The sequence below is a fragment of the Boleophthalmus pectinirostris genome, unplaced genomic scaffold, assembly GCF_026225935.1.
Source record: "Boleophthalmus pectinirostris isolate CB_2022bp ecotype Guang Dong unplaced genomic scaffold, ASM2622593v1 HiC_scaffold_22, whole genome shotgun sequence".
NCBI classification, from domain to species: Eukaryota; Metazoa; Chordata; class Actinopteri; order Gobiiformes; family Gobiidae; genus Boleophthalmus; species Boleophthalmus pectinirostris.
The window spans coordinates 42,815,867-42,837,521 of NW_026571190.1; the positions used below are offsets into that span (position 1 = coordinate 42,815,867).

The 21,655-nt window shown below is 43.6% G+C and overlaps 1 protein-coding gene across 7 annotated transcripts in view; it reads left to right on the plus strand.

Annotated features, from left to right (window-relative positions):
* The first annotated feature begins 1,445 nt into the window (after nucleotides 1-1,445).
* Nucleotides 1,446-21,655, plus strand: part of aftpha (aftiphilin a) — a 37,992-nt gene continuing 17,782 nt past the window's right edge. For 2 of the 7 annotated variants that reach the window (XM_055158398.1, XM_055158400.1), the window contains exons 1-7: nucleotides 1,446-1,601; nucleotides 10,557-11,718; nucleotides 13,357-13,917; nucleotides 13,976-14,044; nucleotides 15,383-15,507; nucleotides 15,887-16,016; nucleotides 21,396-21,452. In XM_055158398.1, the coding sequence (XP_055014373.1) occupies nucleotides 10,576-11,718; nucleotides 13,357-13,917; nucleotides 13,976-14,044; nucleotides 15,383-15,507; nucleotides 15,887-16,016; nucleotides 21,396-21,452 (2,085 nt within the window). In that variant the 5' untranslated portion in view covers nucleotides 1,446-1,601; nucleotides 10,557-10,575. Of the gene's footprint in view, nucleotides 1,602-1,757; nucleotides 2,248-10,556; nucleotides 11,719-13,356; nucleotides 14,045-15,382; nucleotides 15,508-15,886; nucleotides 16,017-21,395; nucleotides 21,453-21,655 lie in introns of those variants that run through there. The other 5 variants (XM_055158401.1, XM_055158402.1, XR_008632842.1 and 2 more) reach the window with 3 other exon arrangements.

A 21,655-nucleotide genomic window follows, 5' to 3' on the forward strand; every position in this document is an offset into this window, starting at 1 on the left:
CCAGTTTAGTCCCGGTTTAGTCCCGGTTTAGTCCTGGTTCAGACCTGGTTTAGTCCTGGTTTAGTCCTGGTTCAGTCCTGGTTTAGTCCTGGTTCAGACCTGGTTCAGACCTGGTTCAGACCTGGTTTAGTTCTGGTTTAGTTCTGGTTTAGTCCTGGTTTAGCCCTGGTTTAGTTCTGGTTTAGTCCTGGTTTAGCCCTGGTTTAGTTCTGGTTCAGACCTGGTTTAGTTCTGGTTCAGACCTGGTTTAGTTCTGGTTCAGACCTGGTTTAGTCCTGGTTCAGACCTGGTTCAGTTCTGGTTTAGTCCTGCTGCAGTAATAATGATGCTTGATGTTTTCTTCTGTACATTCATTCATTTTTCATTCACTCCAAACTCTGTGGTGTAAACTATTACTGCAGCCACAGCTGCCCTGAGGCAGACTGACAGAAGTGAAGCTGCTCATCTGCACCATCGGCCCCTCCCACCACCACCAACACACACACAAACACACACACACACACAAACACACACACACACATACACACACAAACACACACACACACATACACATACACATTCATACAGGACATGTGTCCTTCATAAAGAAACACTGTGGTCTCCTACAGAACCTGTGAGCTTCATCCAAGTCCTGACCAGACCGAGCCAGAAGAGACTGGACCAGATCACACACTGAGGATCTGGACGAACTGGAACACAACATTTGACTTTAGTTTTTGGTGAACAGTTGAAGTTACAGTTGTCGGTGTGATCCTCGTGTAGCAGCTCGTTTTATGAGCCTCTGTTATAAACATGTTCACACGTCACTCACTTTTCACGGGGCTTTTGTGCTTTTGCGTTGGGCCACAGCTGCCCCGGGGCAGACTGACTCATCCGCCTCAGCAGCCTCTCCCCACCAACCACACACAGCCTCCGGTACAGTCAGGTACAGGGCCAAGTGTCCTGCTCAAAGACACAACATCAACATGTATGTGGACGGACAGTAGAACATGTGTGTGTCTGTGGATGTGACAACTCAAAGAGACGTGTCCTCCACGTAACACGCCGCCTCCATCTGCGCGGAGCCCGACGGCACGGAGCCCAACACGGGGCCAGACACACGGGGCCAGACACACGGGGCCAGACACACGGAGACAGACACACGGAGACAGACACACGGGGCCAGACACAACACACGGGGCCAGACACACGGGGCCAGACACACGGGGCCAGACACACGGGGCCAGACACACGGGGCCAGACACACGGGGCCAGACACACGGGGCCAGACACCCGGGCCCGACACACTGAGGTCTGTCAGAGGTAAACAGGTTCATCGTGAGTGTGAATTTCACCCTTTGACTCTCCCAGTGTTTGTGTGGAGGAGCGTGCACGTCACCGCCACGCACCTGACGCACATGACGCACCTGACGCTCCTGACGCGCGGTGCACATGCGCGGTGCTCATGCGCGGTGCTGGAGCGGAGCGGCGGACGCGGCAGCAGCGGCAGCAGCAGACTCTGGAGCCGCCTCTCGGATCTGTTCTCCGGCTTGGATCGTGTCCGCGGGCCGCTGTGCCTCTGCTCCCCGGGCCTGATGGAGCCCCGCGGCTGACAGCTCCCGGTGAGCGCCCCCCGGCCCTCCGCGGCTAATGCTAATGCTAATGCTAAAGCTAATGCTAATGCTAATGCTAATGCTAAAGCGACGTCACGCACGCGCCTGTTGTTGACGTCGGCGTCAGTTAGCTGCGCAGTTAGCTTAGCCCTGCTCGGGTTCAACACGAACACACTTGAATTAAAGGGAAAAGCGCGACAAAACACGCCGCAGCGCCACTTTACGCGCACACACCGGACACGGAAGAACAAGTTTAAGTTTAGACGCGCTTCACAAACGCGTCTGTTTGTGTTTAAAGTCCGAGATCAGTTTAGGCTAATCGGCTAAGCTAACACACGTTAGCTCATGTCAACAAGCCGCGGCCCGGACAGTTTCCGGTGTGTTTAAAGTGTTCAACCCCCGCAAATCACCGCACAGACTCACGGATGTGCGGGGTCAGGTGTGTGCGGGGTCAGGTGTGTTCGTTTTCATGTTCGTGAGTTAAAAGTCAAAGCGGGGCTAACGCCTCATGCTAACGCCTGATGCTAACAGCTGCGACGTGACGGAAGTGAAGTTGTCAAAGTTTATTTTCCGTAAACACTGGACACAAACACGGAACACGGACTCAGAACACACGGGGGAATGTTCCGTACTTGACTTTACTCTGCGGGTGAAGGTAAGGCGCGTGTCACAGCTGTTTAACCCCACGCTCCGGGCAAATGTTCCGGAATAACGCTTTACATTCAACACAGAGAGACTCTGTCCGCAGACATGTCCCTGAGACGACACACAAACAACACACACACAACACACAAACACAACTACAAACACACACAGATCCAAACCCTGCGCACTTTTGCACACATGTTGTTTTTCGTGTGTTTCCTTTGCCAAATAATTTACATGTTTTGTTTAATGCAAATTTTCCAGGTGCTGATTCCAGCACCTGTTTGTCCAGAGAGTCCACGTGTCCCCGTGTCCCTGGAACCCCTGTCCTCTGTCCCAGCAGATTTATACAAAACCACTGATTTATCAGTTTTATACAGAAATGTCCCAGTGTCTCTGTTTTGGGCCAGTCTGATCCTGCAACAGTAAAGAGACACACACTGATATTTGTTTTGGTAAAAATCTGTTTTGGTTGTTTTGGTTTCAAATCTTTTGTCATCAGAATGTTAAAAATTCCGGAATGGAGACAAAATGTGACATAATATATTTACAAAGATAAACTGCGGAGCAGAACTAAACGCTGATGGTTTTATCACATTACAACAAAACAATAAGCAACAGTTTAGAATTTTCAAGGTATAAATCTTATTTGCTTTGTTTGTCTGTTCAGAAAGATGGAAAAAATACAGTTTTCTAACCCTAAAATATTAGGGATGTAACAATATCCAAATCTCACGGTTCCATATTTACTGTGATCTTTTACAGAGGCTGATGTAACTGTAGATGAGACACTTTTGCTTTAACATTAACAAGATTTTGGAGTGAATTATTTCCGTCGTAAGATTCAAATCAAAATCATATTTCTTCATGTTGTTTGCGCTGAAATGAATCATGGGAAATTTAGTTCTCTGTTTTTAAACTGTTGCTTCTGTAAAACCTGCATTTAAGCAAAGACACTTGGATTTATTGTTACAGCCCATGATGTTATTGTGAGACTTTTAACGACACGATTTCACCATATTTCAGTTATTGTTACATCTCTAATAAAATAGTATTTGGGCTTCATAAAAAGTATAATTACTGATGAAATGTGTAAAATATCTGTAGATAAATGAAAAACTGTTGTGAGGATTTGTCCAGTAAAAATGTGGATTCTGCGTTTTGTAAAAATACTTATAGTGTTGATCATAAACTCTTGTCAAATACACAAATAATTTAAAATCCTGTTGTACGTGTTTTTACACTGGGCTCTGGTCGCTCACATGTCTCAGTGATTTTCATTTTCCAAATTCTCCTTGATTTTTAATATTTTGTGATATTCTGAAATTAATTCCAGTTTTTCCATTAAAATCACATGATGTTTTGACTTTTGGCTCCATTCTGGTGTTTAGAATGTTTGAGCTGACAGTTTTTCTCAGGGTTTGTAGACTCACATGTTTGTCTTGGATGGGCTCTGAAAAAATATTTTCCTTAATTACACAATTTAATTTTTACCAAGCGCAAAAAAATGGAGATGTCCCAGTTTTTTATTTTGAAAATCTGCTCAAAGTGGAGTGTTAAACTGGACTCTCAAAGAAACATTTCCTCAGTGTTTATCTGAGTCACTCTGTTCTAGAGTTAATTTAACATTTGTGTAAAAGTTCATGAAGTAACACTGTACCAAACTTCCTGTTTAACCCAAATCCAGAGTTATATGAACGTTTAGAGAGTAAACAGATAACACTTTGTAGAGTTATCCTGATTTAACTCAACAACACACAGAGGAGTTTTATTTTGACACTTTATTTGAGTTAATTTAAGATGAAATTCAGAACAAAACTGGTTCAGACTGGTTCTTCTCTGGAGGGAGTTTGAAGTGGAGGAGACAAATTAACACTAAGAGAAGTTGAATTAACTTCAACCAAATCAACTCTGACAAATCACCCCAACACACATTTAACTCTCAAAGAGTTCAAATAACACTTTTTGTGTGTGTGTGTGTTTGTTTTGTGTGTGTGTGTGTGTGTGTGTGTGTTTGTTTTGTGTGCTCCTTGTGTTTAGGGTTGTTGTTGAAAGTCAGGAACTAATCACACAGTCACTGCTGAAACTAACAAAACAAAAACTTTTCAAATTAAATCCTTTTTTTTCACACAGATCAACAGTGAAAAAATCCCATTGACAGAACTGAACTGAACTGAATGTTTCCTGAACACAACATTCTGTATTCCAATATTATTTAGGTCAACCAAATATTCACAGTTCAAAAGTGGGACACGGTCGGGAAAACTGTGAAAAGAGCAATTATGTCCTCAGTTATGTCCTCAATTATCTCCTCGATTATCTCCTCTCTCGACTCACACGTGTCAGCATTTCATCTGAGGAACTTGTTTGTTTTTTTTTGTCTCATGCTCATTTTCAGGCGTGTTTTTCTGTATTTTAGCCAAAAGAAAAAGACAATATATTGGCCTCTTTACTCTTGAGGGGAAACAAATTGGTCCAACATAGAGACACTGGGGACATTCCTTGTACAAAACTGGGACTGTCCCGGGGAAATGGGGACGACTGGACACACTCATCAATACAACAACAAAAAAAAAGTCTCATTGACAGAACTGAAGTTTTTCTGAATGTGTTTAGACGAGGAGTGTCCAGCTCTTCACAGACGCTCACCAACACATCTCTGAATTCTATATATTGTGCTGAATAAGTGAAAGTTGATGAATTTGTTTAACTTTGTGCTCTGATAATTGGATAATGTTTATGTTTCAGAGGCTTCTGACTGTTCGGCGTCTCAGTTTGACTCCGTTTCTTTGCGACGGCTAAAATAAATCGCTCTCTGACATTCTCGTTTAGTGAAAGTAGCTTCACTGGAGGAAAAACCTTTACTTTAGGAGACCTTTACTGACTTTAGAAGGATCTGGAGCTGGATTAGAACAAGTACAAGAGCACGTCTGCTGTGTTTTTATTGAACCAAAGGCGATTTACACCCGACACTGTACACGATCAATAACGCTCGATGCTTTTTGGTGAATCAAAATAAAGATGACAATCGCACAGAGCTGAAAACAAACGTCAGAGCAGCGTGTGCAGGTGCATGTGTATCTGACCGAGATGTTCCTCAAAGATACAGAGATAAGAGGTCGTCGCACTTTCTTAAAGGACGTTAGTTTGTCCTTTAACAAATATCGTCTTCTCTACACATGTGAAGTTTTATGGAGGTCGTTTTCCAGCTTCCACCACGTTAAAAGAAGTTTCTGTCCAAGTGAAGCGTTTCCCTCTGAATGAAAACCGACACTTCAACTGGTGATTTTTACATTTAATATCAATAAATCCTCCAATCTGCCCTGAGCGGTAAAAAGAATACAAAATACAGAGTGTAAATACACACACAAAACTCAACACAAGTCTGATGTTGTCAAGATGAATATAAATAATAATCAATTAACAACGATCAAAACGAGAGACACAAAGTTATTCAAAAGAAATATTTACATCAATAACACACCGATGTGCGTCTTCAGAGGGGAAGAGAAACAAACACATAGAACATATCTAAAAATATACATGTGTATACATTTTTTGGTTTTCATTTTCAAGGTAATACACGCATCAAGAATCTCAGACTTCTGGTCATGGTGCAGTTCACACTGGGAAGGATTTTCTGAAAAAGTGATGATCAAACCTCCATGTTTGTTTTCCCAGTGGGACGTGTCTATTGACAAAGTCGATCTTTTCAAGTCTTTTGAACCATATCACTTTTGTTTCTGCTTCTGATATTGTCATATTTTAGTTTTGGGATTCGGACATCGTCATTGTGTGATTGTTGGATCCTAACAGCGGAAAACAACTCCAGAAATGTGTTTGTGATCAGATGTGTGTGACTCAAACCTCCGTTCAAACTGTTTCTCTTCCCAACAGAATTGAAAAATAGTGAAAGGTGAAAGTGATGGGCAGGACTGATCCACAGGAAGAACCAAAAATGAAACATTTGTCTGACTAAATCCTCCCGAGTTTACAGAGAACATTTTGTATGTGGAGCCACGACAAAACAAAATCCGGTTTGTTAATGTAGAGGAGCAGAAGACAAACAGACTGAGCTGCACTTTCTTGTTCTTGTGGTTTTACAGAAACATCATGTCTTGGTCTCTTTGCAGTGGAAGGTGTTTCTTGGTGAACAGTTGGAGCCTTTCACTTTGGCGTTGACTTTTTAAATTCATAACTAAGACTGAGTGAAGGATCAGGATTTTGTTTTGTTGTCGCTCCACATACAAAATGTTCTCTGTAAACTCGGGATGATTTCTCAGTCAGACAAATGTTTCCTTTTTGGTTCTTCCTGTGGATCAATCCTGCTCATCACCTTCACCTTTCACTATTTTTCAATTCCGATGGGAAGAGAAACAGTTTGAACGGAGGTTTGAGTCACACACATCTGATTCACTTTTACATTTATGAAGTTCGCAAACACATTTCTGGAGTCGTTTTCCGCTGTTAGGATCCAACAACCACACAATTACGACGTCCGAATCCCAAAACTAAAATATGACAATATCAGAACCAGAAACAAAAGTGAAATGGTTCAAAAGACTTTGACAATAGACACGTCCCACTGGGAAAACAAACATGGAGGTTTGATCATCACTTTTTCAGAAAATCCTTCCCAGTGTGAACTGCACCATGACCAGAAGTCTGAGATTCTTGATACGTGTATTAAACAAAACTAAACCCTTCAAAATAAAAGCTCATAAACATAAATGTGTAAGTGAACGCTTAACAACAGAAAATAGTGCAATATAAAAATAATCATTAAAAATGTCACAGGAGATTTGAGCCAAGACAAATGAGACTTTAGTTTATTTACTCCAATAATAAAACAACAGGAAGTGAACAGTTTTTGAGCTGAGGTCAGATTCTTAAAAACTTCTGATGGACCAAGAATCATGAACAATGTCATTTTAATAATCTGTGATATGAAACACTTCAGACCAAGAGACACAAGCTCAAGTAAAGCCTCACACATTTATCACAAACTGAACACACTCGAGGAAATTTAGTTTAAAAAAAAAAATCTGGGTTTTGACTTTTGAGGAGTGAAAACTTGAGTAATTTTGAATTGTATGAGAAAGTGTCTTGGAGCTTCACTATTATCTGAGTGTTTTTTTTTTTTTTTTTGAAGACGTCAGATTATTAATGAACGACACTTGATTCATCTTTAGTCATGTTTAAGATTTTTAATTACTAAATGTCACGTTGGTGTTTGAATTTTCACCGTTGATCTTAAAGTTACAGACGTGTTGGAGCTCGGGCTGATCTCGTCCTCTTTTATATTTATCACAGTTTTACGTCGGCTCAGTGGCACTTTGTGGGTTTAAATATATTTATTGATTTCACAATTTAATGCAGAAAAAACAAAGGAGAACATGGATGAACTGCACTGCAAACGAAAACACACAGATCGACGCACGAACAAAGACTGAACTATACACAGAACAGAAAATAAATAAACCCGTCAAGGGCGAGCGGATTAATCATTCACGATTTATCAAAGAAGATAAAAAAAAAAAAAAAAAGATTTCCACGCCTTAAAGACATTTAGTTCAGAACCACACAGTGTTTATCTGATTATTCTAAAGTCTGAGATTTAAAAGAAAGTCCATCCAAAATGCACAAACACTTTCTCTGACTCTTTAAAGTGAGAAGGTACGACGGAGTATAAGGGGCAGATAAAAAAAAATAAAATGCTGGCGCCACGAGAATAGTGTCGTAAACTTACAAGAAAAAAGTCGTAATTTTACGAGAATAAAGTGGTAGTCAAAATAAAGTGGTAATATTAGGAGAATCTCGGCGGCTCGTGGAGAATTTGGAGCATTTTGTAAAGGAGAAGAATCTGTGTATCATTCGTTCATTCGACTGAACAAGGACTGAATCAGGACTAAACCAGGTCCGGAACCAAACCAGAAAGACCAGGACCAGACCGGGACTGAGGCCGGGACCAGACTGGGACTGAAAATGGTTTAGTCCTGGTTTAAGTCATGGAAATGGGAAACGGCGTTTCTGTGACTTTAAAATGCGATGCGGGACTGAACCAGGACTGAACCGGGACTGAACCAGGAGTAAACCATTTTCAGTCCTGGTCTGGTACTGGTCTCAGTCCCAGTCTCAGTCCTGGTCCTGTTCCCGGTCTCAATCCTGGTCTCAGTTCTTGACTGATCCCGGTCTAAATCCTGGTCTCAGTCCCAGTCTGGTCCCACCTGGTTTAGTCCTGGTTTAGTCCTGGTTTAGTCCTGGTTTAGTCCTGGTTCAGTCCTGGTTCAGTCCTGGTTCAGTCCTGGTTCAGTCCGGAGGCACAAATAATGAAGAAAATTGTTGTTTGTTTTCTTATTTTTGGTTTTATATTGAAAAACAAGGTTCTTCTTCTGCCGCATTTTTCACTTTGACTTTATTACGACTTTATTCTCGTGATATTATAACTTTATTCTCATAATATTACGACTTTAATGTCGAAATGTTACGACTTTATTCTCGTAGCGCCAGCATGTTTTTTTGTTTTTTTTTATCTGACCCTTATACTCCGTCGTAAGAAGGAGATTGAGCTGAAGATGAGGTGTTTTTTTGATTATTTCTCTGTAAAAAAGTCAGATTAAAGTGAGTAAATTCACACGTGCTGAATCTGTGTTTGTATAAATACAGAGTTTCCTGGTTCTTTTTTCTGCAGGAGTCGTAGTTTTTGCTGGTGGAGTCACGTGGGGCCTCAGTGGTTTGAGTTTTCACTGAGGTGTTGTGTTTGTTTAAGTCCTTTTCCTGTGGGAGACGCCCTCGAGCTTTCTGCACGTCCTCTTTCACATAATCACATTCACATAATCACATTCACACCAACCACAGCGACGTCTGATTATCAGAGCCGCAGCATCAACTTTATTTTTCAAGCGTCTCATTGCACCAACATTGTTTCTTTCATTATCGGAGCAGCGGCACTTTCCTGTTGTTCAAACATTCATCTTTTCCCACATGAATAAAACTGATGTGACTCGGGCCTCAGAGGAGATCAGTTTAGTCGTGCGGTTTAAAAAAGAGCATAGGTCAGACTAACGCGAACGCTGCGTGGGCCTTTGTGCTTCATTCGTTTGGTCTTGTGTCTGCGCAGAAAAACATACAACCTAAAGAAATAACTAAGGATGTAACAATAACCCAAATATCATGATATCGTATCGGCAAAAGTCTCAATAATATCATGGGCCTTCACAATATATCCAGTTCCAAGTCTCTTTGCTTAATTAATTGTTTTGATGCAACAACAGCTTAAAGAAACGGAGGAAACTACACGTCCCATGATCCTCTGCTCTGTTTCTGTCCAATGAAATGACTTATTAAGCACTTTTAGATCGAAACTCTTTCCTTTTTAAAACATCCTTTTAGAGTTAAATACTCGGGCTGCACAAGAAAAAATATTATGTGTAATATTCAGTAACTAAACACGCACATTACGAGTCCAACTCTGTCAAAATAAAGATTTATCTTTGAAGATCGATTGAAAAACTGATAATATCACAATTATTGTTTTGGAGTTTTTGCTCAATTATAATCTGAAGCATATCGTGTATAATTAAAATTGAAGAGACGGTCCAGTGCAGGTGTGTACGAACCTTTTACGTCAAAGAGTCATACACACATGTTTGAGTCATCTAGTGATCTCTCCTGGGGCCTATTCAAACTGCCCCCAGGCTCCCACACGACAATTCTCCATAAACACACAAAAACACGACACAAAACTGAACACGGCGACTGGACAAACCTGATGTGACATGCAGCAGTCTCACTCTGAAGGGGGAGGGACTTAGCACGGAGAGCAAAGGGAGGGGAGACTCACCAAAAATGAAACTATAATATTGCCGTTTGTTTAACTAAACTACAGAAAACCGAGCTGGAAAAAGACCACCAAAAAAAAAAAGTCCCTCAGTTTCTCGTGGCCCACAAGTGAGTGGAGCCTGGACAATGTTGTGAACTCTTCACAAGTTTGTACATTCCAACATCCCGACCCGGGTGTGTCCCAGTTTTGACCTTTGAAAATCTGGTCCTCTTAGTCGAACTCATTCAAACTTCAAAATGGGACATCAGAGCTCGGACTGATCACAGGAAATGAAAATGCAGAGTGTTAATCGTCACGTGTACGGTGTTAATCGTCACGTGTAAAGTGTTAATCGTCACATGCGGAGTGTTTATCAGCGTGTGTAAAGTGTTAATCGTTGTGTGTAAAGTGTTAATCGTTGCGTGTAAAGTGTTAATCGGCGTGTGTAAAGTGTTAATCGTGTAAAGTGTTAATCGTGGTGTGCTTGTGCCTTGCAGGTGCTTCTCGTGCGTTGCCATGGAGCCAGGCGTGATCCGGATGTTCTCCTCGTCTCCTCCTCCGATGGACGACGTTCCAGACGAGGAGGAGGACGAGTTCGGAGACTTCGGGACCTTCTCTGCGGTCAGCGGCGTTCCCACCAGCATCAGCTTCAGCGAGTTAGACACGCCCACCACCTTCAACCAAACCCAGGCCCTGAACGCCACGTCTCCGCCCGACTTGGGCCTGTCCAGGGGGCTGATCGGCGGGACGGAGGGGGGCAGGGCCAACGGGCATCTGGGCAGAGCCGAGAAGAGCCTGAAGGGCGGGCAGACGGAGACGCTCACCAACGGGTTCCAGGGAAGTCCCACGTCGCAAAAATCCGCCCCATTTTCCCAAGACAACGAGGAGGACTTTGCAGATTTTTCCACTTTTTCTGATAAAGCAAATCCAGACTCAGAGACTTTAGACGACAAAGGATCCAGAGAGTTTAAGGAACACAAAGCTCGAAAACAAGAAACCTCAAATTTAAACAGAACTGAAGCAGAATTTGCTAATTTTGCAGCTTTTTCTGAGGACTCTAGAGTAACATTAGACGACAAACAATCGAAAACGATGTCAGAGGAACACAGCGACTCTACACAAACAGACCCTAACCCTTTCCCCAACAGAACTGAACCCGAATTCACAGACTTTGGCGCTTTTTCCGAAGATTGCACTTTAGAGAACAACTGCACAGGGTCAGAAGCCGTGTCCAAAGACGAGGACATAGACTATTTCCAAAAAGACGAGGCTCGGACGCAGGAGGACTGTAGCTCGCTGAACGGGAGCGCTCTGGACGCCTCCGGCTCCGTGTGCAGCTCCGATCTGGCGTCGGAATCGGAATGCGGCGTCGAAAACGGCGAGAACTCCAGATCGGCCGCGGTCGCGAACGGCACGGCGGAGAAGGACAAGGACGGCGGCTCGGAGACAGAGACCGAGACGTCGTTTGGCCGGCCTCTCTCCACCGACGCGCTGGAGGAGTTCGGGGACATGAGCACCACCGGGTCCGTGCCGTCGCCGCCGCTGCAGGAGGAGACGGCGACGCCTACGGGAGACGACGAGGAGTTCGGGGAGTTCGGAGACGGCCTTAGCGCTCATGAATGTGGTGACTTGGAACAGAACCAACCTCAAAAAGCACAGGTGAGAAATCATTCTGTCTCTGTGTCCCATGTTCATCAGAAACATGTCTGAGGAGTTTTCAACGTCCTCCACACATGTTTGAGTCATCTAGAGATCTCTCAAACATGTCTGAGGAGTTTTCAACGTCCTCCACACATGTTTGAGTCATCTAGAGATCTCTCCCAGGCCCAGTGTCCCATAATCCTCTGCTCTGTTCTCACACAGACCTGGAGGTGTGTTTTATTTCACTCACATGTTTAACACACAAACCTGCACATTTAACTCGAGCTCTGAGACAATAAAACTCTGTTCCACCCTGTGATGTCATCATGTGCTGATACAGGAAGTGCTCCACTGTGTTTTTGAACTCCACACACCTTCACTAGAATCACCTGGATCATTCCAGTCCTGGAGTCGCCGATCTCATCTGAACCAAAGAGAAAAGGAGATGTTCACTTGGAAACTCCCACTTCATGACATCACAGAGTGGAGCAGAGTGTTTGGAGTTTTGGAGATGTAACAGACTCACAATACAGATTCACTCAAACATGTGAATGAAACAAACACAACTCGTCGAGCAGCACAAAGAAAGTTTGAAGTGAGTGAGAAACTTGTGAGGGACTGGAGAAAAACAGAAGAAACTCAAACTGTAGTAAAAAAAACAAACTAAATCTGGATGGTCACAGGCAGAAGAAGGAACATCTCCACAGGGTTTGTACAGTGAGCTGGAGGACAGGCTCGTCCACACCCGGGGAGACGCCAACACAGAAATGAGTTTGTGGGAGGAGCTTCATACAACACGCCGCTTTTATCAGAGCACAAACAACCACGTCCCAAAACTCTGTCAGAGACTTCAGACCAACAGCTTCAGTTTCCTGAAGAACTCTTCATCTGGGTCCAGTCAAGTGTTTACGGAGGAAACAGGGGCAGATTTTTGACATTCAAATGTCTCTTATTCAGAAACTAGAGGAACTATTGAAATAAGTAAAGTATCAGAATGTAGGAAAGAGTTACACTCCAACAGGGTCAAGTTAAACCTGTCAGATTCTTTCAAGTTCAAGACAAAAAATGTAAAAACTCATGTCGGTAACGGAGGGAATGAAATATGCAGCACTTTTTGGTCAATAAATCCAAACAGTGATAACTCTTGGTTCTCACTTACATATCCTTAACAAACTTTAACTTAGCAAACATGATTTGCAGGTCTTTGATATTTGGGAAATAATTTTTGTTCCATGTTTCATTCATGGTCTGTTTAAAACGGATGGAACTTTAGAACCAAAAATGGAACAAAAAAAAGGTCAACAGTTTGATAAACTAGAGTAAATATGTATCTGTTCAATACACTTTTATATCAGATGAATTCACTGGAAGTTTTGGTCTTGTTGTTTACTTCTGTTTGACCGGGGCCTCATGTTACATTAACACACAGACGTGTGTTCAGTCTGTTGTTCTCTGTTGTCTTTCAACAGCAAGTGTCTGCTCCTGGTCTCATTTTATAAACAGACATTTCCCCCCCAAAAAGTGTGACTTAAACGTTGTTGTTGTTGTATGTTGTATTGTTTTTTCTTTCTTCATTCTGCATGTTTTGCTGGTGCGACTTACAGTCTGTAAAATACGGCCTGTATTAACTGTGAATTGTGACTTTTGTTTGCACAGAATCATGACGAGGAGGAAGAGGACGACTTTGGTGATTTTAATTCACCTGAATTTAAAACAGAAGAAAAAACTGACATTTCGACAAGTGAAAGTTTTGGAAATTTGAACTCATCTGTGAGAGCGGAGGAGGAGCCGAGTGACCAAACCCCGCCCCGAAACCTGGCACAGGATCAGCACGCCGACGAGCCGGACGACGAGTTTGGAGATTTTGGAGATTTTAATTCAAATCCCAAATTTGAAACTGACAAAAGTTTAAAGGCAGAATTCCCAGAGAGCGAGAGTTTTGGGAATTTTAGTTCAGCCGCAGCGGACGACGCAAACCTCCAAACACAGCAGTCAAACGCACAGGAGGACGACGGGTTCGGAGAGTTCGGAGATTTCAGCGCTCAAAGTTTGAAGGCGAGCGCGGCGTCGGAGGCGGGGTTTGGTCATTTCGGTTCGGCCGGCGCGGAGCAGGAGGCGGAGTCTGGGTGGAGCGCCTTTGGAAACGAAGACGCCAAAGACGACGAAGGAGAGACGTGGGCCGCCTTTAGGTCAGAGGTCACAGAGGAGGCGACGGGAGCGACAGGAGCGCCCGGCAGCGGCAGGAGCGACAGGAGCGACAGGAGCGCCCGGCAGCGCGACAGGAGCGCCCGGCAGCGGGACAGGAGCGACAGGAGCGCCCGGCGGAGTGACAGGAGCGACCACGGTGAGATGGGTTTCCACTAGAACTTCTTTCTTTGTGCTGTAGTTTTTATAAAATGTTTCGGTAAAACTCTGAGCTTCAAGTCACGTCCTGATGTGGCCTTCTTGAAAACAGACCTGGAGTTTTGGAGTTTTGGAGCTTTGGCGCTTTGGAGTTTTGGAGTTTTGGAGTTTTGTTTCACACTCGGGACTCACTGAACCGATACTGCTGTAGAATATCTGCGCCGATACTGACACATTTACTGGAGCAAATATCTTCCAAATATCGGTTCATCCTCTTCAGACAAATAAAATGATGCACCGTAAAATACCAAATAATATCCAGGTTTAATTTCAACACCGGGGCACGTGTAGATTTTGATAAATAACCACCAGGTCCAAATTAGACTCAGTGTTAACGCCCTCAAGTCCGACGCCCTCGAGTCCGAAGCCCTCGAGTCCGACGCCCTCGAGTCCGACTGCGTCTGTTCCTGTTTTTTGGAGGAACAGACGACGCTGCTGAAAGTGATGTAAAAAAGAAAGACGACGCAGCTCAGCAGCAGGATATGAATCAGTTTTTAGGAGTTTTGGTAAAATGACTTGAGTTTGTCGACTGGAGGGAGCAGTGATGTGATTGTAGCTGCTGCGGAGTAAGAGGAAAGTCCTGGCAAAGGGTCGAGGAAAAACAGAGGACGAGACGACAGGAACCGAGTCCACAGAGTAAAGGCAAAGAGGTCGCCAGGACGTCGTAGAAAAACTGTAAAATATAGTCGGACTGGTTAGAAGAATTTGAGGACAAGATTTTCCCAGTTTTGCTGAGAAAGAATTTTTGTGAAGAAGAAATTAATCTCCTGGTCTCAAATAAAAGCCTGGTCTCAAATAAAAGCCTGGTCTGTTAAGTGATAAAAACAAATAAACGTCCTGGATATTATTTGGTATTTCACGGTAAGAAGAAAGAGCCCAGAAAGTCTCAGCATTTTAAAAAAAAAAAGATCCTTTTTCTCTGTTTTGAAGTTACTGGAGAGAGAAATAACAGCTCCATAACACGTCTGGATCTGTTCTGTCTTATTTAATTTTTGTTAGACTTAGATTTAGATTTAGACAAACTTTATTGATCCACAAGGGAAATGACTCGGACACGAAGCCTCACACGTCACATTATATTAAAACAACCAATAGTAAAAAACATGGTAATAAACGTCTAAATAAGCAGGTTAAAAAAAGAGAGAGACCTAAAAGTTTGTTTTAAAGAGACAGATGCTGTTTCGGTCTGTGCTCTGGTATCGGTGGATATCGGTGGATATCGGTGGATATCAGGAAGAACATTTAGCAGTTTGTTTTTTGTTGTTTGTCGTGGTTCCAGGCGTCTCTGTCGGAGCGTCTCCAGGGACTCTTCACCTCCAGCTTCCCCCACATCCAGGCTCCATCTGTGGACGAGGACGCTCCCACACTGAGGCTGCTGCTGGAGCCCCGCCCGGGGACGCACAGGTGAGGACGGGGACGCACAGGTGAGGACGGGGACGCACAGGTGAGGGCGGGGACGCACAGGTGAGGGCGGGGGACGCACAGGTGAGGACGGGGACGCACAGGTGAGGGCGGGGACGCACAGGTGAGGACGGGGACGCACAGGTGAGGACGGGGACGCACAGGTGAGGGCGGGGGACGCACAGGTGAGGGCGGGGGACGCACAGGTGAGGGCGGGGGACGCACAGGTGAGGGCGGGGACGCACAGGTGAGGGCGGGGGACGCACAGGTGAGGGCGGGGGACGCACAGGTGAGGGCGGGGACGCACAGGTGAGGGCGGGGACGCACAGGTGGGGACACAGGCGTGTGTGTCTTGTGTGTGTTAATGTCTCTCTCTCTTCAGCCCCCTGAGTGTGGGTGTGTGGGTGCAGCTGGAGGACGTTCAGGAGGCTCTGGGTTTGAGGTTCCAGTGGGGCGGTTCCTGCTGCAACAAGGCTCTGCTCTGCAGCCTGGGCATCGACACACGCAACATCGTAAGAACCACCTGTGTGTATGTGCCTGTGTGAATACACCCTATGTGTGTGTGTGTATGTCTGTGTGTGTGTGTGTCTGTGTGTGTGTGTGTATGTGTCTGTGTGTATGTGCCTGTGTGAATACACCTTGTGTGTGTGTGTGTCTGTTTGAATACACCCTGTGTGTGTGTGTGTGTGTGTGTATGTGTCTGTGTGTGTGTGTCTGTGTGTGTGTCTGTCTGTGTGTGTATGTGTCTGTGTGTGTGTGTGTCTGTGTGTGTGTGTGTGTATGTGTCTGTGTGTGTCTGTGTGTGTGTGTGTGTATGTGTCTGTGTGTGTGTGTGTGTCTGTGTGTGTGTGTGTGTCTGTGTGTGTGTGTGTGTGTCTGTGTGTGTGTGTGTGTCTGTGTGTGTGTGTGTCTGTGTGTATGTGTCTGTGTGTGTGTCTGTGTGTGTGTGTGTCTGTGTGTGTCTGTGTGTGTGTGTGTGTATGTGTGTGTGTGTCTGTGTGTGTGTCTGTCTGTGTGTATGTGTCTGTGTGTGTGTGTGTGTGTGTGTGTGTGTGTGTGTGTGTGTGTGTGTGTGTGTCTGTGTGTGTGTGTGTCTGTGTGTGTGTGTATGTGTGTGTGTGTCTGTGTGTGTGTCTGTCTGTGTGTATGTGTCTGTGTGTGTGTGTGTGTGTGTGTGTCTGTGTGTGTGTGTGTGTCTGTGTGTGTGTGTGTCTGTGTGTCTGTGTGTGTGTATGTGTGTGTGTGTCTGTGTGTGTGTCTGTCTGTGTGTATGTGTCTGTGTGTGTGTGTGTGTGTGTGTGTGTGTCTGTGTGTGTGTGTGTGTGTGTGTGTGTGTGTCTGTGTGTGTGTGTGTGTCTGTGTGTGTCTGTGTCTGTGTGTGTGTGTATGTGTGTGTGTGTCTGTGTGTGTGTGTCTGTGTGCGTGTGTCTGTGTGTGTGTGTGTCTGTGTGTATGTGTCTGTGTGTGTGTGTGTGTCTGTGTGTATGTGTCTGTGTGTGTGTGTGTGTTCAGTCAAGTGTTAACGGAGGGAAACAGGGGCAGATTTTTGACATTCAAATGTCTCTTATTCAGAAACTAGAGGGAACTATTGAAATAAGTAAAGTATCAGAATGTAGGAAAGAGTTACACTCCAACAGGGTCAAGTTAAACCTGTGAGATTCTTTCAAGTTCAAGACAAAAAATTTAAAAACTCATGTCGATAACGGAGGGAATGAAATATGCAGCACTTTTTGGTCAATAAATCCAAACAGTGATAACTCTTGGTTCTCACTTACATATCCTTAACAAACTGGTTTGAATATTTGCTTCATATAGTTTTCTACCATATGGAACAAGATTAGGTTGAAAAACCTCTGACTTTTTGACTCATGAGATTTTTTATTAATAAAGGTCATGGTAACGGAGGGAAAAGTAACGGAGGGAAAATTGTACAAACAAGTAGAAGGTGCAGGATTTTACATCATTTGTGGCTTTTTTTTACTGAATACTTTAATATTACTTCAAAATGAAAGAAACTATTTCTATAAAATATGTCAGTCCTTCCAAGAACATTTTTATCATTAAAAAAATATATATAAATAAAAAAATCCTGTCCCTTCATCAACAGTTCAAAGATGGAATAACACAAGATATGATGAAATACAAACATTTATTTACATGATTTGCAGATCTTTGAAATTTGGGAAATATTTGTTCCATGTTTCATTCATGGTCTGTTTAAAACAGATGGAACTTTAGAACTAAAAATGGAACAAAAAAAAGGTCAACAGTTTGATAAACTCGAGTAAATATGTATCTGTTCAATACACTTTTATATCAGATGAATTCACTGGAAGTTTTGGTCTTGATGTTTACTTCTGTTTGACCGAGACCCTGTGTGTGTGTCTGGTGTTTTGTGTGATTAAACCCTGTGTGTGTCTGGTGTTTTGTGTGATTAAACCCTGTGTGTGTCTGGTGTTTTGTGTGATTAAACCCTGTGTGTGTCTGGTGTTTTGTGTGATTAAACCCTGTGTGTGTCTGGTGTTTTGTGTGATTAAACCCTGTGTGTGTGTCTGGTGTTTTGTGTGATTAAACCCTGTGTGTGTGTCTGGTGTTTTGTGTGATTAAACCCTGTGTGTGTGTCTGGTGTTTTGTGTGATTAAACCCTGTGTGTGTCTGGTGTTTTGTGTGATTAAACCCTGTGTGTGTCTGGTGTTTTGTGTGATTAAACCCTGTGTGTGTGTCTGGTGTTTTGTGTGATTAAACCCTGTGTGTGTGTCTGGTGTTTTGTGTGATTAAACCCTGTGTGTGTGTCTGGTGTTTTGTGTGATTAAACCCTGTGTGTGTGTCTGGTGTTTTGTGTGATTAAACCCTGTGTGTGTGTCTGGTGTTTTGTGTGATTAAACCCTGTGTGTGTGTCTGGTGTTTTGTGTGATTAAACCCTGTGTGTGTGTCTGGTGTTTTGTGTGATTAAACCCTGTGTGTGTCTGGTGTTTTGTGTGATTAAACCCTGTGTGTGTGTCTGGTGTTTTGTGTGATTAAACCCTGTGTGTGTCTGGTGTTTTGTGTGATTAAACCCTGTGTGTGTCTGGTGTTTTGTGTGATTAAACCCTGTGTGTGTGTCTGGTGTTTTGTGTGATTAAACCCTGTGTGTGTGTCTGGTGTTTTGTGTGATTAAACCCTGTGTGTGTCTGGTGTTTTGTGTGATTAAACCCTGTGTGTGTGTCTGGTGTTTTGTGTGATTAAACCCTGTGTGTGTCTGGTGTTTTGTGTGATTAAACCCTGTGTGTGTGTCTGGTGTTTTTGTGTGATTAAAACCTGTGTGTGTGTCTGGTGTTTTGTGTGATTAAACCTGTGTGTGTGTCTGGTGTTTTGTGTGATTAAACCCTGTGTGTTTTGTGTGATTAAACCCTGTGTGTGTCTGGTGTTTTTGTGTGATTAAACCCTGTGTGTGTGTCTGGTGTTTTGTGTGATTAAACCTGTGTGTGTCTGGTGTTTTGTGTGATTAAACCCTGTGTGTGTCTGGTGTTTTGTGTGATTAAACCCTGTGTGTGTCTGGTGTTTTGTGTGATTAAACCCTGTGTGTGTGTCTGGTGTTTTGTGTGATTAAACCCTGTGTGTGTGTCTGGTGTTTTGTGTGATTAAACCCTGTGTGTGTGTCTGGTGTTTTGTGTGATTAAACCCTGTGTGTGTCTGGTGTTTTGTGTGATTAAACCCTGTGTGTGTGTCTGGTGTTTTGTGTGATTAAACCCTGTGTGTGTCTGGTGTTTTGTGTGATTAAACCCTGTGTGTGTGTCTGGTGTTTTGTGTGATTAAACCCTGTGTGTGTGTCTGGTGTTTTGTGTGATTAAACCCTGTGTGTGTGTCTGGTGTTTTGTGTGATTAAACCTGTGTGTGTGTCTGGTGTTTTGTGTGATTCTGGTGTTTTGTGTGTAAACCCTGTGTGTGTCTGGTGTTTTGTGTGATTAAACCTGTGTGTGTGTCTGGTGTTTTTGTGTGATTAAACCTGTGTGTGTGTCTGGTGTTTGTGTGATTAAACCCTGTGTGTGTGTCTGGTGTTTTGTGTGATTAAACCCTGTGTGTGTGTCTGGTGTTTTTGTGTGATTAAAACCCTGTGTGTGTGTCTGGTGTTTTGTGTGATTAAACCTGTGTGTGTGTCTGGTGTTTTGTGTGATTAAACCCTGTGTGTGTGTCTGGTGTTTTGTGTGATTAAACCCTGTGTGTGTCTGGTGTTTTGTGTGATTAAACCCTGTGTGTGTGTCTGGTGTTTTGTGTGATTAAACCCTGTGTGTGTGTCTGTGTTTTGTGTGATTAAACCCTGTGTGTGTGTCTGGTGTTTTGTGTGATTAAACCTGTGTGTGTCTGGTGTTTTGTGTGATTAAACCCTGTGTGTGTGTCTGGTGTTTTGTGTGATTAAACCCTGTGTGTGTGTCTGGTGTTTTGTGTGATTAAACCCTGTGTGTGTGTCTGGTGTTTTGTGTGATTAAACCCTGTGTGTGTCTGGTGTTTTGTGTGATTAAACCCTGTGTGTGTCTGGTGTTTTGTGTGATTAAACCCTGTGTGTGTCTGGTGTTTTGTGTGATTAAACCCTGTGTGTGTGTCTGGTGTTTTGTGTGATTAAACCTGTGTGTGTGTCTGGTGTTTTGTGTGATTAAACCCTGTGTGTGTGTCTGGTGTTTTGTGTGATTAAACCCTGTGTGTGTGTCTGGTGTTTTGTGTGATTAAACCCTGTGTGTGTCTGGTGTTTTGTGTGATTAAACCCTGTGTGTGTCTGGTGTTTTGTGTGATTAAACCCTGTGTGTGTCTGGTGTTTTGTGTGATTAAACCTGTGTGTGTGTCTGGTGTTTTGTGTGATTAAACCCTGTGTGTGTGTCTGGTGTTTTGTGTGATTAAACCCTGTGTGTGTGTCTGGTGTTTTGTGTGATTAAACCCTGTGTGTGTGTCTGTGTTTTGTGTGATTAAACCTGTGTGGTGTGTTTTGTGTGATTAAACCTGTGTGTGTCTGGTGTTTTGTGTGATTAAACCCTGTTGTGTGTCTGGTGTTTGTGTGATTAAACCCTGTGTGTGTGTCTGGTGTTTTGTGTGATTAAACCCTGTGTGTGTGTCTGGTGTTTTGTGTGATTAAACCCTGTGTGTGTCTGTGTTTTGTGTGATTAAACCCTGTGTGTGTGTCTGGTGTTTTGTGTGATTAAACCCTGTGTGTGTGTCTGGTGTTTTGTGTGATTAAACCCTGTGTGTGTCTGGTGTTTTGTGTGATTAAACCCTGTGTGTGTGTCTGGTGTTTTGTGTGATTAAACCCTGTGTGTGTGTCTGGTGTTTTGTGTGATTAAACCCTGTGTGTGTCTGGTGTTTTGTGTGATTAAACCCTGTGTGTGTGTCTGGTGTTTTGTGTGATTAAACCCTGTGTGTGTCTGGTGTTTGTGTGATTAAACCCTGGTGTGTGTGTCTGGTGTTTTGTGTGATTAACCCTGTGTGTGTCTGGTGTTTTGTGTGATTAAACCCTGTGTGTGTGTCTGGTGTTTTGTGTGATTAAACCCTGTGTGTGTCTGGTGTTTTGTGTGATTAAACCCTGTGTGTGTCTGGTGTTTTGTGTGATTAAACCCTGTGTGTGTGTCTGGTGTTTTGTGTGATTAAACCCTGTGTGTGTGTCTGGTGTTTTGTGTGATTAAACCCTGTGTGTGTCTGGTGTTTTGTGTGATTAAACCCTGTGTGTGTGTCTGGTGTTTTGTGTGATTAAACCCTGTGTGTGTGTCTGGTGTTTTGTGTGATTAAACCCTGTGTGTGTCTGGTGTTTTTGTGTGATTAAACCCTGTGTGTGTCTGGTGTGGTGTTTTGTGTGATTAAACCCTGTGTGTGTCTGGTGTTTTGTGTGATTAAACCCTGTGTGTGTGTCTGGTGTTTTGTGTGCACAGCTCTTCACGGGGCAGAAGAAGCAGCCGGTGATCGTGCCCATGTACGCAGCAGGACTGGTGAGTGTTTCTCTACAGACTCACGATTTTTCAGACAATTTCGAACAGTTTGGAGAAAGATCTGAGGAGAACAGTTTGGAGAAAGATCTGAGGAGAACAGTTTGGAGAAAGATCTGAGGAGAACAGTTTGGAGAAAGATCTGAGGAGAACAGTTTGGAGAAAGATCTGAGGAGAACAGTTTGGAGAACAGCTCTGTCCTTTTG